Consider the following 17,621-nt stretch of genomic DNA (forward strand, 5'->3'; position numbering starts at 1 on the left):
ACCCTACCCGGAATTTGGAGTACGGGATCATTTTTTACGTAACTTCCCAATAAACATTTAGATTGAGCTCAACTTGAGGTTAAGCTGAGAACTAAGGTATTTCTCAAATCTCTAACGTTGTTTCTCAACAGTACCTCAAGTGGAGGATCATAGCGTTCTCAACAAATGCTAGTTCTCAACTTGAAGTCCAATGTAATTCTCCAATTGGTCTTAAACATATCATTGAAATAGTGAAATTGAAATAGTAAAATACCTTATACCTCTTTGATTGAAACGACATACAAAGATGAATTTGAATATTAATTTTTCATTTTATTACTTCTTATGTATTATGTAGTTAAGCAAAATGGTATTACAATAATTCACTTCACAGTACAAAGTCCGACAGTAATTTTGCCACTTGATTCACTTGGCGTTTTATTTTCTTTTAAGATTATTTGAGGATATTTTGAAGATTAATTTCTTTTTGTTGGTAATTTTCCTCTTTATATAGCTTTAGTTTTTCACTTGATAATTAAAAATTAGTTTCTCTATCACTTTTTACGTATCTCAGGCTAACCTAATATTCGCGGCTTGCGTTTTGGTACCCACGCCGTCGAATTTGTTTTTTTGCGTCACCCGAAATTGGCTTGCGTCCGTTTTCATTTGATTTCATTGAGCGAAACGTCAAATCAAAATGTCACGCAGAACAAAAATTGGAAATTGAGTTAGCTTCATACGCACGCCGTTCAATTTCGGTTGGTCCCATACAAGTTGTATGTGCATGAGAAATTTTTGACAGTAAATTGGAATATTAGGTTAGCCTGTCTGGGCGTTTGTTAGAGATGAGTTGGAGAATGATGTTAGATATCAACTTGAGTACTATGAATTTCTCCAAGGTTGGAGAAATATTTTTTTAGTGTTTACTGGGTTACTGCAAGTTCGTGTTAAAACCTGTAAGTGCTCATTTACACACGGCGATTTTTGTTGCCGCAACTCGACATTTATACCCGGCAAAAATCGTTGGACCATGTAGTCTATTTGTGGTAAATTGGAGTACTTACAAAAGTGTTCCTCTGTCATGCTGTAGTGGACCAACTCGTGTCTCTGCGCCAGCTTATTGTTTGTTATCCGATCACTGCTCGTGTTTTAACGAAATGTGATTGAAGTTGAGCATTTGAAAGCACATTTGCATGTCTGGCTGTAGCTGAACGTGTAGAGATGCTCGCTGTTAGTTCTTAGCTCCCAGCATGTTCGGGTTCGAATGCCGTCAGAGGCAACATGTAATTTTTAATTTTTGTCTTGGTTTTTATTAATTTCGAAAAAGCATTTGAGAAGTGAAGAACAAAAGCGTGTACAAACGAAAAAATATAACAACAATGCCATTGTTAATATGTTGGAGTAGTTTTGTGCTACTCTGATGTAATGCAGGGATGGAGTATATGGTCCTGCCCTAGGACATCGCAATGTTAATTGGACCATATTTTTTATATGAATTGTGGTTAATTTTGGAGTACTCTTTGGTCCTTAGGGAGTACTCTTTACACGCATGCATGGAGTAGTCGCGATTTTTGCAGGATAGGAGCGAACGTGACAAGGAAAGGAGAGCGGCACCGAGTTGCTCGTCCTCGGGCAACAAGCTTTGTGCTCTCGTTCGTCTGTGTAAATTGAGTTAGCGGTTCTCACCGGACAACAACAATTGCATACACAAAAATCGCCGTGTGTAAATGAAACGCGCATCACCAAAAGGGATTGTGAAAAATCGCGTCGACAAAAGCTTCCGTGTATAAACACAGTCTAAGTTCGTGGAGTATTAGATCAGCTAATCTTGTCAATACCTGCAACGGAAATGTTGGCAGCTCTAGTACATTTGCACACCCTCACGCCGACTCATTCCCACACCCGTTTGTGCAGGAAGGTGTTAGAAAGAGATCACGAACCAGGCATCGAAAGTCGAAACTTCATTTTAATTTTTTTGTTCCATGAAAAAATTATACTAGACAAGAAGAAAAAAGGAGAAGTTAGTGAAAGAACATTTTAATTGCGATAAATAATCATATACAGATTAAAAGTGATCAAATTAAAGACAAGTGTAATCAATTTTTAGTGCGTTTATCCAAGGTAAGTTTGCTCGGATTAATTAAATGGCCGATATTTTGCTAGTCATCTAAAACGGCGTGTGAAAATCTGGAAAATCGGTGGATGGCATTTAGAATGCCATCTAGAAATGAAATTATTTTATATTAGCACTAAATCGTTGAAACCAGTAGTTAACACGTTAGTAAGAGTATACACATAACTTTTATGAACATAACTTTTTTTTTTTGTTAAATCGTACATGCAAGAAGTGGCACCCAGTTCTGCACTTTATGCGCGCATGACATAGCGCGCACCCTTTTGTAGACCTTCAATTTTTGCTCACATCTAAACCTAAACGTAAAATATTTGCAGGTAATACACCCCCGATTATAAAATAAAATCAAGACAAGATGACGTGGGAACCGCAAGCCGAAGGTTTACAGCAAATAATTACAATCCTCAAGCAGTCTCAGTCACCGGATACAGCAACGCAAATGGCTGTTCAACTGGTAAGTGGTAAAGGCTAATGCTAATAAGTATTTACTCAGAAAAATTAGATGAACTTAAATAAGTGCTTATAAACATGTATAAAGTTCAACTAAACATAAGTTGTCAACAATTGACCAAATCTGAAAAAAGAATCAATATTTATATGCAAGTAAATCTTATCGAATTGCCCTCCGTTTACAGAAACTGGAGGAACTGAATCAATATCCCGATTTCAATAATTATCTCATTTATGTACTGACGAAACTAAAAACAGAAGATGAACCAACACGCTCTCTCAGCGGTCTTATTTTGAAAAATAACATACGAATTCATGGAAACAATCTACAGCCGGAGATTATTGAATATATCAAACACGAATGTTTGCAAGCAATTGGAGATCCTTCGCCATTGATCAGAGCCACTGTTGGTATACTTATAACGACTATTGCTAGTAACGGTGGTTTGCAAAATTGGCCGCAATTACTCCCTTCACTGTGCGATATGCTGGATTCGCAGGACTATAATGTCTGTGAGGGAGCGTTCAGTGCTTTACAAAAGATATGTGAAGATTCAGCTGAGATTCTTGATTCTGGAGTACTCAATCGGCCACTTAACGTGATGATTCCCAAATTTTTGCAATACTTTAGCCACAATAGCCCAAAAATACGTTCTCATGCTATAGCTTGCATCAATCAATTTATTGTAAATCGATCGCAGGCGTTGATGCTTCATATTGACACATTTATCGAAAGNAAAATATTTGCAGGTAATACACCCCCGATTATAAAATAAAATCAAGACAAGATGACGTGGGAACCGCAAGCCGAAGGTTTACAGCAAATAATTACAATCCTCAAGCAGTCTCAGTCACCGGATACAGCAACGCAAATGGCTGTTCAACTGGTAAGTGGTAAAGGCTAATGCTAATAAGTATTTACTCAGAAAAATTAGATGAACTTAAATAAGTGCTTATAAACATGTATAAAGTTCAACTAAACCTAAGTTGTCAACAATTGACCAAATCTGAAAAAAGAATCAATATTTATATGCAAGTAAATCTTATCGAATTGCCCTCCGTTTACAGAAACTGGAGGAACTGAATCAATATCCCGATTTCAATAATTATCTCATTTATGTACTGACGAAACTAAAAACAGAAGATGAACCAACACGCTCTCTCAGCGGTCTTATTTTGAAAAATAACATACGAATTCATGGAAACAATCTACAGCCGGAGATTATTGAATATATCAAACACGAATGTTTGCAAGCAATTGGAGATCCTTCGCCATTGATCAGAGCCACTGTTGGTATACTTATAACGACTATTGCTAGTAACGGTGGTTTGCAAAATTGGCCGCAATTACTCCCTTCACTGTGCGATATGCTGGATTCGCAGGACTATAATGTCTGTGAGGGAGCGTTCAGTGCTTTACAAAAGATATGTGAAGATTCAGCTGAGATTCTTGATTCTGGAGTACTCAATCGGCCACTTAACGTGATGATTCCCAAATTTTTGCAATACTTTAGCCACAATAGCCCAAAAATACGTTCTCATGCTATAGCTTGCATCAATCAATTTATTGTAAATCGATCGCAGGCGTTGATGCTTCATATTGACACATTTATCGAAAGTTTATTTAACTTGTCGTCCGACGATGATCATGAGGTCAGAAAGAATGTTTGCCATGGGTTGGTAATGTTGTTGGAAGTTCGTATGGATCGTTTATTACCGCATATGTCACAAATTATTGAGGTAAGATAATAAATAAATTACTTGTTATACAATTTTCTTTCACATTTTTTGCTGTCATGTCAAATATTACTGTACAAACTTATTGATTTATTTTTATTGTATAGTATATGTTAATACGTACTCAAGACCCGGATGAAGGAGTTGCTTTGGAAGCCTCTGAATTCTGGCTATCTCTCGCTGAACAAAGTATTTGCAAAGAAGTTTTGGCGCCCTATTTAGTGCAGTTGGCTCCTATATTAGTGCGCGGAATGCGTTACTCTGAAATAGATATTATCTTGCTTAAAGGCAATGTTGAAGAGGACGATATGGTGCCAGATCGCGAGGAGGATATACGCCCGCGATTTCATAAATCACGCACACACACCATCAAGTCTGGTGAAACGGGCGTGGATGATGAGGATGATGATTTTGATGATGTGCTTGATGATGATAGTTCCCTATCTGAATGGAATCTCCGCAAATGTAGTGCAGCAGCACTGGACGTTTTAGCAAATGTCTTCCGTGAAGAGTGTCTACCTATAGTCTTGCCGATCCTCAAGGACACTTTGTTTCATCAGGAATGGGTTATCAAAGAGAGTGGAGTCTTGGCATTGGGTGCTATTGCCGAAGGCTGTATGCAGGGTATGATTCCACATCTACCGGAACTGATTCCCTACCTGATAAGTTGTTTGTCGGACAAGAAGGCACTAGTACGCTCGATAACTTGCTGGACTTTGTCGCGCTATGCTAACTGGGTGGTTAACCAGCCACATGATCAATATTTGAAGCCACTAATGGAGGAATTGCTTAAGCGTATTTTGGATTCTAATAAACGAGTACAAGAGGCAGCTTGCTCAGCCTTCGCTACTTTGGAAGAGGAGGCCTGCACTGAGTTGGTGCCATATTTAGAATATATACTGAAAACTCTTGTATTCGCCTTTTCCAAGTATCAACATAAAAACTTGCTTATACTGTACGACGCAGTTGGAACATTAGCTGATTCTGTGGGCCACCATCTCAACAAACCACAATACATTGATATATTAATGCCCCCTCTAATAGAGAAGTGGAACTTACTAAAGGACGACGATAAGGACTTATTTCCTCTCTTAGAGTGCTTATCAAGCATAGCAACAGCTTTACAATCTGGATTTCTACCGTATTGTGATCCAGTTTACCAGCGATGCATATCACTAATTGAACAGACACTGAACCAAGATATGGTAAGTATTTATACAAAGGCTCAGCATTCAAATTTGAAATGCTCAACAAATATACATTTTAAGGCATGCAAATCTAATCCTGGATTCGAGCATCCCGACAAAGAGCGGATGATTGTTGCATTAGACTTGTTGTCAGGATTGGCCGAAGGTTTGGATGGACACATTGAATCATTAGTAGCCAACAGTAATATTATGCAGTTACTATATCAATGCATGCAGGATGTACTCCCCGAAGTAAGTGCTCTTTAATTATACTCTTACGTACATTTTACAACAATTTTATTCGCGTTCCCAGGTGCGGCAGTCGTCATTCGCATTGTTAGGAGACTTGACTAAAGCCTGTTTTCAACATGTACATCCATTCATGTCGGAGTTCTTTCCGATTTTGGGCCAAAACCTTAATCCTGATTACATTTCCGTATGCAACAATGCTACATGGGCCATTGGCGAAATTTGCATGAAACTAGGTAAATAACCTATAAAATATATTTATTGACACTGTGTCTCAATAATTGTACAAACTTTTAGGTGAAGAAACTCGGCAGTACATACATCTCGTACTCAATGAACTGTTCGTTATTATTAACAGACCGAATACACCTAAAACGCTTCTGGAGAATACAGGTGTGTACATGATATACACGTTTAATAGAATATATATTTTGTAATTTATTTAATTCAACTGTAACTATCGGCTCTAATTTTATTTAAGAGTGCATGCCTTTTTCATGTTCATATACAAACAAAAAGCACTGCGTTCTTGGAAATATTAATTCGATATTGTTGCACTATTTTAAATCTTATATGTATGTATATTTATATGTACAGTTAATCTTTTTTAGTTTGTAGCTTTCTCGAGCTAATGACAATTTTTGAATCTGTTAAGGTCACAAAAAAAGTTCTTCAAATAGTCGCATATTCTTGAATTTTAAAATTAATTAAACCAAAGTTCTTATTGCTATGTGCACTTTACCAAATTGAAGAGGATTAAAACTTAAACAACTTTAAATTGGCGATTGAGAAATTGTTTGTAAAGAAAGATTTTTTTTTGGGTTAACTTCAAAAAAGTCTCCTTTATATTGGCCATTCCTNACACTTTACCAAATTGAAGAGGATTAAAACTTAAACAACTTTAAATTGGCGATTGAGAAATTGTTTGTAAAGAAAGATTTTTTTTTTGGGTTAACTTCAAAAAAGTCTCCTTTATATTGGCCATTCCTTTAATACATCTACATAAGTGTATTGGTTAGGTAATCCCAAGAGCTCTCTCAATTCTCGTTTTTTGCAATTGATTAACCAACCATTGCATTGTGTATAAGAGTTAACATGAAATATAAAAGGGTCGGCTAATGTAATGCACTTTAGTTTGATACCTTAGTTTTTTTTTTGCTAAATATAATCAATTTAAAGAACTATAAGCTTTAACAAAGTGTATTGCTTTGCATAATTTTTTAGTCTAACAAATTGATTTTTGGCTGTATTTCAATTGCACTTGATTGCATAATATTAAATACCTAAAACATGTGCCATATGATATAATTTCCTTCATTGTTTAGTTCATTGTGTTGTAATACTTGGAAAATNAATTGCATTGTGTATAAGAGTTAACATGAAATATAAAAGGGTCGGCTAATGTAATGCACTTTAGTTTGATACCTTAGTTTGTTTTTGCTAAATATAATCAATTTAAAGAACTATAAGCTTTAACAAAGTGTATTGCTATGCATAATTTTTTAGTCTAACAAATTGATTTTTGGCTGTATTTCAATTGCACTTGATTGCATAATATTAAATACCTAAAACATGTGCCATATTATATAATTTCCTTCATTGTTTAGTTCATTGTGTTGTAATACTTGGAAAATGCAGTTGTCTTCTGAAATGTATATACATATGTATGTAAGGTAGCATTCATTGCATACATTAAGAATTGATGGTTTCAGTTGAATAACAATTTCCATACTCATATTATTGATTAACCATTGAATTTATTAAAATATTTATGCAACTTATTTGTATTATTGTGAATCGCATATAATTTTTCATTTTCATTTATTTCTGTTTTTTTCTGTTTTTTAGCAATAACAATCGGTCGTCTAGGTTATGTGTGCCCAGTTGAAGTGGCTCCTTATTTGCCAGAATTTGTACGACAGTGGTGTGTAACACTTTATATATGATTTCTATATGTTAACTATTTTCAAACTACAACAGCCCTCTAACTTCACCTCACCAATACAAAGATTTTCCTATCCTTTCCACTAAAAATAATTTTTTTCTTAAGTCAATGAAACAATCCCCATCTTGCATTAACACATATAAGTTTTCATGTAATGTAACAAATTAATTTGCGTACTGTTTATAATTTGCAAATAAAACAGTGTCTTTCGTTTGAATTTTATGTAAAATAATTAAATTATGGCTCCGCCGATAGAAGTTTTGTTCATAACTCGAGTAATATAGACATATTAAGTAAAGTAAATCATACTCACTGTTTTCATTGATGTAGGTGTACATCTCTGCGCCATATAAGGGATAATGACGAAAAGGATTCGGCTTTCCGTGGGATGTGTCACATGATTACCGTAAATCCAGGTGGCGTCGTGCCCGACTTCATATTCTTCTGCGATGCTGTGGCTTCGTGGGTTAACCCGCCACAAGATTTGCATCAAATGATTCAGAAGGTAAGTGTTATTATAGGCATTAACACAACGAAAAATTCTTGTATTTTTGTAAGCTTTTGTTAAATTTTGCCTGTGGGTAATCAATTTTTAGTCGCGCCCATCCGTGAAGCGGCCATATTTAAAAAGCTTTTGCTTTGCAATTCATTGTAAAGAGAATTTGAAATTATGTATTTTGTAAAGCCTGAATGTAACATAAACTAAGGGTAAAATTAACATTTCGTCGCCTGAGCAATGATTGTCGTATGCGAAAATTGGACTAAATTGAGTTAATAACAGTTACGCTAAACTCATCGAGATAATTTTATCATATGTGCCAAGTCACAAGCGTTTTAGTCGCATTTTGTCGTATAATTGAAACGTTTGGCACATACGAAATTTTTTCATACAAATTGACACCCTTATTCTAGAATCCGAATTTTCATAATTCGTAATTCATAGCTACGTTACGAAAAATGCAAAATCGACATGTTGCAACCCTTGCGGAAAAATGTGCAGCATTGCCAGCTATCAGTTGTTTTTCGAAAACAGCTGTATGAAGGAAAACAAAGTGGAAAGGAAATAAAAAAAAACTCATCATTAGCTTGTTTATTGTAAAATTGATTAATTTTACATATCGTCGCCTGGGTAAAAGATTGTCGTATGTTAATTTCGGCAGGCTGTGGGAAATCGCGATTGAAGTTTGGAATGCAATTTCTCAAAAACGCGAAGGTAGATTTTCTCCAAAGCCTCTGAAAATGTTGCTAGTTCACAAAATTCTTAAATTATTTAATTTTTAATGTTTATTGTTAATTAGTTTTGAGTTTATGAAGGATTTTATTTAGTAAAATTTTGTCGTAAGCGTCATTTGTCCACAATTTGGCAGCCACTTTTTCTTAATATCTCGGAAACTAAAAAACATATCCAAAAATGGACAACGCCATTTTTAAGATATTGATTAGTTTAATATATATGACTGCACCACTAACTAAATTTTTACTAATTTATGGAAAAAGTTGTAGTCAATATCTCGGAAACTAAAGGAGATATCTAAAAACTAAAAACACCAATCGAAAAACCTTATTTTAAAATATATAACTGCATCTAGAACTAAAAATCGTCAAAATTGCGTTTACAACAATCTTTTACCCAGGAGGAAAATTATGGATTCTGATGCATTTGCAATTATAGCAGCAGAGTAAGAGGGCGCTATGTCAATAGATTCACAAAGATGCGGAGCTGTGGGGCACAGTAACCATGGACACATCTATGTCAGCTTCTGGTTGAATTGTTGAACCTCAAGCCAGAACTACTCCTATGCTTGAAGAACTGGTTAATGCAATAAAAGCTTCTTCCAAGCTATTGAAAATACGCATTTTGTTAGGTCCACCACCCGGTCGCGCTTGCTTCTTCCTTCGGCCACGCTTAGGGATTACAATCCTTACTAATGAGAATTCTCATTTTTTTGTTGCGGGAGGAGAGGGCGGAAGCCCCTCTTCCACTGTGAAAGGTATACAACATTTATTGTGCATATATATAACTCCGACTACACCAACTACTGTATCTTTGCGCAGAACCAACATCAAAGTTTACAAAAAAAAATGCATGGTTCAAACCGAATTTATTAATAAACTAGAGCTCGGAACTTTCGTTTTAAATTAAAGTTTAATCCTTTGACTACACGTGTATGTTAAAGTTTTTAGATTCGGGTAATGCGTTTGGATACAACAACCCAAAATCATTGTACAAATAACTAAACCGTACCCAAGTTTCTCGATAAGGGGCAACAAAGATTCTTTTTTGCGCGTTTATATAAAGCAGTGGATAAAAATGTACGATATTCGAAAGGCACCACGCGGGATTAGACGAGGAACTTCGAGGGCCCGTGTTGCGCCGCTCGGTCGCAAACGCCAATTGTGACGCCATCCACTACAACCATAGGGCGGCAACTTCCACAGCAGAACACACAGCCAATGACGGCAATGCCTCACACATCCCTCACACCCCGCATAACAACACGTCTCCCGAACCACATGAAGTTCCTTCACGTTAACTGTAACGGACTCCAGAGCAAGATCGAGGAGATAACCGTCTTTATGTGATGGCATGGTATATTGATACCTGCGTTCCATGCACAGCAATTCAATTGTTGAATTGTGCCGGATACAGCGTGCACCGTCGAGATCGCGAGCGAGATAATGGTGGTGGCTTAGCGCTCCAAAAAGAAACTGATTGGAAAGGCTTCGCGAAATTTACTGAGAGCACCTTCCTGCGCTCGCTACACCAACCGACGTCCACCTTGGTGAACGTAAGTTCCGCAGGGTTGTCACTGCTGCCGCAGCTCGCTTCGTACCGGCAGAATGTATCACGGACCATCGTCCAAACTTCCCTGCTGAAGCGGCTGTCCTTGTCGATGAGCGTGACAACCTTCGTCAGGCCGATCCCGAAAATCCCAGTACCAGGGATCTCAATGCGGAGATTCGGCAGCTTGTGAACGTACATAAGCGGAAAAAGTGGGAAGAACATCTGAAGACTTGTAACTTCGCTTCTGGTGTGAGTAAGCTTTGGTCAACCGTGAGGTCACTGTCCAATCCGACGAAGCACGACGACAGGGTCGAAATTTCTTTCGGCGACCGTGCTTCTTCGAATCCGGAGCGATGCGCGAGCTAATTTAGCCGGCAGTTCATACTGCATCTTCCGGCGGACAAAGCCAAACGTCGAGTAACCAGAAGGCTGCACAAAATGCCAACAACTTGTGCCCTCCTTGCTTTCACTATCGGTGAAGTTCTGGTGGCCATCGGGAAGGCGAAAGTCTCCAAAGCCATGGGTCCCGACGGAATATGCATGCTGATGCTGAAAACTTTGGGTCCTGCGGGACTAGCGTACCTAACGGAGGTCCTCAACATGCCAATGGCCACTCTCATCATCCGAGACATCTGGAAGGTGGGGAGAGTGGTCCCACTGCTTAAACCGGGGAAACCAGCCAACAAAGGTGATTCTTATCGGCTAACAACACTCCCTTCCCCGGTAGCGAAGACATTAGAGGCCTTGCTACTCCCGTATTTCACGAACCACCTGACCCCAGCGAAGCATCAGCATGGTTTCCGTAAAGTGCACAGTACAACAACAGCACTTAAAGCCATAAACACTCAGATAACACGTGGCCTTAACCGCATCCGTCCCTGTGAGAGAACTATTATAGTAGCGTTGGATCTGTCAAAGACGTTTCACACCGTCAGCCACTCCCCGCTACTAGAAGATATAGAGGCTTCCTCTCTGCCACAGAGGCTCAAACGGTGGTCGGCGAATTATCTGAGTGGTCGTCAATCGTTGGCAATGTTTAAGAGACAAATCGAGCAAACTTACTGCTACTATTTAACTTTTACATTTCAAAGCTCCCTCAACCACCAGAGGAAGTCTCTATTGTCTCTTACGCCGACGATTGCTCGATCATGGCGACTGGGAATGGAATTGATGACTTGTGTTTGATAGTATCACTCACACGGGTATCACTCCGAGCTTTCTCCCTTCTTCACTGCAAGGAGCCTAACCCTCTCCCCTACGAAATCCTCAGCGACCTTGTTCACGACCTGGACGAAGGAGGTCAGGCTACCGCTGGGAATTCACGTCGATGATACGAATGCACGACGGTGAATAACCCCAAAATACTCGGAGTAACCTTCGAGAGTCTGTTCTTTAAAAAACTATTCATATACATTTTTTCATAATACATTTAATTGAGAAATGTATTTCATTCGTTATCTATACTAATAGTTGCGATCCCGTACTAGTCAGAAATAGTCAGAATCAGTCAGATTTTACTGGAAATCGATCCCGTACTCGGTTCTCTGACTATTGAGAGGACAAAAAAGAGAGTAAATACGGTTCTCTCTCTGTCAGAAGTTACCAGTTTTAGTCCGAGAATTTTTTGCTGGTAAATTCTGGTTAATGTGTCAAACGATCAGCTGTAGTGTGTTTGGCAACCAAATTGTAAACAAAAGAAAAGTGCAATCTGCTAATTCATGTTGAGAAGTATTTAATTTCTTTTTTAAGTGGATTGTAATGAACTTTAAAGTAAAAAGCAAAAATTTACAACAAAAATTTGGAGGTTATGTTGAAGTTGACAGAAGTTACCATTTTTTACTAGAAAGCGATCCCGTACTTTTCAATGTTACTCTCTCGCTCTGAGCGAATTTTTATTTTTTGACAGTTTTACTAGTCCGAGTCCGAGGAATACGGGATTGCACCTAATATATATTTTGAAAGCGGTTTTTTCGCTTTTTTCTAATCGAAAAACTCGAGAGCAGCTGTTCCAAAATTTTTGAAATTTTGGACATCGACTCTAGACCCTCAAAGGATGATAATAGAAGAATAATAATTTTAATATTTCAAGGGGGCGTGGCACCTCCCATACAAACTGAATATCTCACATTAAAATTTGTATGTAACTTCACGCCCTCTTTTTCAATAACTCCCATTTTTTCCATAAGTTTGGCGTTGTTATTATATATCTCTTTACTAATTTGCAGCACTCTACGATGAATACTCCCAGAGATATGTTGTGTGAAAACTTTGGTTTATATGGGAGGTGCCACGCCCCTTGAAATATTAAAATTATTCTTCTTCTATTATCATCCTTTGAGGGTCTAGAGTCGATGTCCAAAATTTAAAAAAAAACGTGAAATTTTTTTTCTTTCAAACAGCTTATTTTTTTAAAAATCGCCACGGATAGATCGACGCGGAATTTAATTAACTTAATTTAACTCTCAAAATTGATTTGTCCACAGCAACATTTTTTGCCCCGCTGTGCGCCGTGAATACTAAATACAAGCTCGAAAGTATGGTTTTACTTATGAAAGAAAATCCCAATACTCTATTGGCACGATCTCTGAGAACAAAATCATAGAGCTGTTAAGATTCGAAAGACTGCACTTAAACTCTCTTAAACGTTTTCTGCTCCTGGCCAGTTTTTTAAGCTCATTCTCTGACGAATCGTTCAACCAGAACTCGCTTTCCTTTTTATTTCATTTTAATTTGCACAAATTTACATATGTACATTAGACTGCATCACTAAAAAAAGTTGCGGTTTTTCCGCCTTGATTACAAAATTTATTATATTTTAAGACGTCCACCAAAATATTTCGGAAAAATATAAAGATTTAAGTGAGCTGAACCGATTTGAAAATACCTCCAAAAATGTAGTTTTTTATGAATAAAAATAGTTTCTTAAAGAACTTTTTGAAAAAAGTCCCCTCAGATGACAAAACATATTAAGCTTAAAAAATCTGCACAAAAATATTTAAAAATCTTTTAAACGGAATCGTAAGAATGAGATTTTTGATGCTGTTTTTTTACCTTTTTCAAAGATTGATTTACGAAAAACTTGAATAACTGGGCCAAACTATTCTGATTTAGACTTATGGGATCTCAGTTGAAAGGTATCTACACACTGTTTTTATTTCTGTCCAAAAAAAAAGCCATTCGTGTCCCAATATTTTTTTTTTTTTAATACCAACACATCTTAATTCAACTTTAAATGACGTTCCTTCATCCTACCTTTCTCTTTCATCCTTTGAATGAGTCTATTAGCAAAGAAATAAAAAGGTAGAGAAAATACCTTTTTAATGACACCTCCTAAGTCTAAATCAGAAGAGTTTAGGTTCAGTTATTCAAGTTTTTGGTATAACACCAATCTTTAAAAAAAAGTTAAAAAACAGCATCAAAAATCTCATCATTACGATTCCGATCAAAATTTTTTTTAAATATTTTTCTCAAATTTTGTAAGCTTAAGCCGTTTTGTCATTTGAGGGGATTTTTTCAAAAAAAAAAATCTTTAAGAAACTATTTTTATCATAAAAAACTCCATTTTTGGAGGTATGATAAAATCGGTCCAGCTCACTTAAATCTTAATATTTTTCCGAAATATTTTGGTGGACGTCTTAAAATATAATAGATTTTATAATTCCAATGGAAAATAGTAGCGATTTGTATGGGGAGTGATGCAGTCTAATGTACATATGTATAAACTATTTAGTTTGCTCGATTTGTAAACAAAGCTTCTCAGCGGTGAAAAATATACTCTTGTGAACAACCTGAACGAGTGAAATTCACAATAGCGCTAGTCTTCATCGAACGAGCGCCATAATACCAAATTAAATTCGTTCGATCAGGACTTTTGACCACAGTCGAAGATCGAATGACACTCATAATAGGGGCCTTTGTTACCGCATATCTTTGGACCACGTTAACCGATTACTATAATATATTTTTAAAGGAATGCTGTTAACTAAATGCTTAAAAATGATTTGTCTTATCTTTACTTTAATATATTTTGATGTTCAAATAAAACTGAAATTAAAGTTTTTTTTCCATATGATTTGTGTTAAATTTTGCTAATTTGTCGCATGTGTATAAATTGAGCACAACCATGTTGTCAACTATAACATATGACAAATTGTGAATAAAAGAAATTAGCAATAAATGTTGCAGATTTTATGTATTTTTTTTTTTTTTTTAATAATTAATTCCCATATTTCCTTAAGCTAGAAACAAAATATACAATTTTCAAAGAAATCTACCGTGACGTTTTGAAGAAAACAGACTTTAAACTTCAATCTCGATTTCCCAAAAGTCGTCAAATGTAACATACGACAATCATTTGTTCAAGCGACGAATTTATTGAAGTTATACAGTTTTAGAAATCAAAGCTTAACTTTTACAAATGCATCGTTTAAAAACTAACATACATTCTTTTTTGCCCTGGGCGGCAATATGCTCAGCGCTAGTAATCTAGGGTAAACCAACTTCCCGATGAGCCAGAGACTTGAAACTTTAAACTTAGCTCAGAATCAGATGACAATGCAATATGAAAGATGAATGCAGATTGAAAAACCTATGGCTCGATATGGTTCATATTTGAATTGTATATTATTTACATGAAAAGGAATAACTTCACCCGATAGGTGACGCAGAGGCAGAGATATTTAGAAACCCCGTATTTATGGTCCGATTCGGTTCATATTTAAAATGAATATTATATATATAAAAAAATTATCACCCCTATTGTGAGTGTGGACTAGTAGTAGATAGACGACTATTAGTCGACTATCGATTATCCATAGTATTATGAATGTCGTTTTCTCGCACGATAATTTTGCACAAGTATTTTACCTAAATGGAAGGAAATAACTGCACAAGAAATTTAGTTGTTCGGTGATGTGGGGTCCACTTTACTTATTTTTATTAACCACTAATAAAAACTTGTCTTAAATTTTTTTAATTATTTGTTTTTTTTTTTCTAGATTTTACATGGCTTCAAAACACAGGTAGGAGAAGAAAATTGGCGTCGCTTCGTCGATCAGTTCCCACAAAATCTTTCGGAACGTCTGGTTGCTATGTACAACATTTAAAGCATCAGTTCTGCGCACTGGGGTAATTGAAACATGAGTGTGAGCTTAAAGCTACTATTCTGGTAGAAACGGAAAGAAAGCACCATGGAACGGGGGACCAAAAAGAATCAAAAAGGCAAAAGGGTAGGGACTTAAGTTACGAGACAATCGGCGAACACACTTAGATTCAAAGGAATCACTATCGTCGAGTTGTAGTTTTAAAAGCAAGGTCTATGAACTTTAAAACTATTTAAACGGTGTTTCCTTGTTAAGCAGCAGCAATAGATTGATTGAAATATGTAAGTCCTTTTCCTCTATAGATAAATATTTGAAAGTTGCAATCCCTTTAATGCAACTTGTTAAACATGCAGTCGTAACACAAAAAAATATTTCAACAATAAATTACGTTTCGAATCAAAAAAGGAACGAGGAAGAAAGAAAAAGTTTCGGATTGAAGAAAGTAATAGAAAAAGTAGAAAGGCTACAATTATTTGATTAAGTTATTGCTTCAAAAGAAACATTAATCTCATTCTAATCAACTAATTTTATAAGGTAAAGAATTTCGTTGCAAAACAAAATATGAGCATAATAAATTTCATAAATTTCATATGAATACATACTAACATATATTATCACACATTAAATAAAAAATATTATATTAGGTACGACACTTGGATCCATCGATGCATTGTATCGTATCTAAAGGTACTAAGTAATCATAAATATTAAAATTCAATGTAAAAAATTGTGTGTGTAATTAATATTTTATATAATATATTTGCTTCTTACAAGAAACCTAAATAGGCACAAACTATTTAGCAATATGCACTAAATTTAAATATTATACAGCTTATCTGTACTTTTTTTGTTAGGTGCATTTTCTAGTAGGTTATTGATACCTTATATTGTCATAAAAATTTTTATATATACAAGTAGATATGTATATTTATTATTTCGATCCGTTATTTGATCGATTTAAAAATCATCCGTTCGTTTGTTCGGGTTATCGTCGTGTCGTGTCGCGTATTTAAAACACTCGCAATATACTTAATTATTATATAATTACTATAAAAATTATTAAATGAAGGTTTAAAAGCATTTGTGAAAATTGAATACGTTGAAAAACATATCATTGGTCCACGGTTTGCTTTTTATATTTTGAACAGAAGACTGAAAATTAATATAATTTCATATTAAAAAAGTACTTTTCATCATAAGAAATATATGTACATCTATACATACATATGTATGTAAGTTTCGTGTGCCTCTTGGCGCTTTTAAAATAAATGAGGGGATTCATGTAAACGTGCAAAACGTAAATTTGAGAGTTTACCCACAGTGTTACATAAACGCACCACATAAAACTTAGATCAAGTAGAAATCAAAAAGATATTAATTTTTATAAATTCTCGCGTCTTTTTTACAATTGCTGAGTGTTTTCGGTAAAAATTATGGGAAGTTAGATTTAAATGTTTCTATTTCGAGTTTATACTCCATTTGAGTTTAACGCATTGTTTACGCAATTAATTCGTTACTTAAATTTACGAAATTTATGTTAACGACTTCCCATCTAAACTTACGAGGCAACACGTTTACGAGATTTACGTGGTTTACGGGCACGCGTTTCGATGAATACCCTGATTGAATTTTGAAAGTGCCAGTTTGCATACATATATGTATATGTATGTACAAGAATAGTGTCAATAGAGGAGAACACACGATACAACGTGCTGTACAGCATGCTAGAGTGGTAAGTAAAGCACGGAATAGGTTGTACAGCAAAGCTACACACTATAGACATCGCAGTATACTTTGGTCTTGCTGTACAGCACCGGACGACCCCAAGAATATATTATTTTTTAATATTCTGTTATTTGGTTACCAGGGGCCTAATTCATAAAAGTGACTGGTGCGACAATTGTCGATTTACCTAAAAAATTGCACTGCCAGAATTGTAGGCGACATTTTTTCTGTTTCATATGCGCTTGTAGGCAACTGTGAAAATTTTTGGAAAACGACGGCGATATTATGGAATATTGTCGACAATTGTGCTGACAATTGTCACTCTGAC

The 17,621-nt window shown here is 35.9% G+C and overlaps 1 protein-coding gene across 2 annotated transcripts; it reads left to right on the top strand.

Moving 5' to 3' along the window:
- Positions 1-1,796: 1,796 nt before the first annotated feature.
- LOC108374223 (transportin-1-like) lies at positions 1,797-15,669 on the top strand. 2 transcript variants are annotated; one of them, XM_017630200.1, is made up of 11 exons: positions 1,797-2,100; positions 2,431-2,567; positions 2,749-3,287; positions 4,171-4,303; positions 4,408-5,505; positions 5,569-5,739; positions 5,801-5,972; positions 6,034-6,129; positions 7,585-7,660; positions 8,012-8,186; positions 15,464-15,616. In XM_017630200.1, the coding sequence occupies exons 2-11, from the start codon at positions 2,469-2,471 to the stop codon at positions 15,569-15,571; spliced, it is 2,667 nt and encodes an 888-aa protein (XP_017485689.1). In that variant the 5' UTR covers positions 1,797-2,100; positions 2,431-2,468; the 3' UTR covers positions 15,572-15,616. The 2 variants fall into 2 exon arrangements, with proteins under 2 accessions (XP_017485689.1, XP_017485690.1); XM_017630201.1 differs by lacking the exons at positions 1,797-2,100; positions 2,431-2,567; positions 2,749-3,287 and adding an exon at positions 3,352-3,450 and having other exon boundaries at positions 3,632-4,303; positions 15,464-15,669.
- Positions 15,670-17,621: the final 1,952 nt, after the last annotated feature.

The sequence above is a fragment of the Rhagoletis zephyria genome, unplaced genomic scaffold (genome assembly GCF_001687245.7).
Source record: "Rhagoletis zephyria isolate East Lansing unplaced genomic scaffold, Rhagoletis_zephyria_1.1 Rzeph_scaffold_07474, whole genome shotgun sequence".
NCBI classification, from domain to species: Eukaryota; Metazoa; Arthropoda; class Insecta; order Diptera; family Tephritidae; genus Rhagoletis; species Rhagoletis zephyria.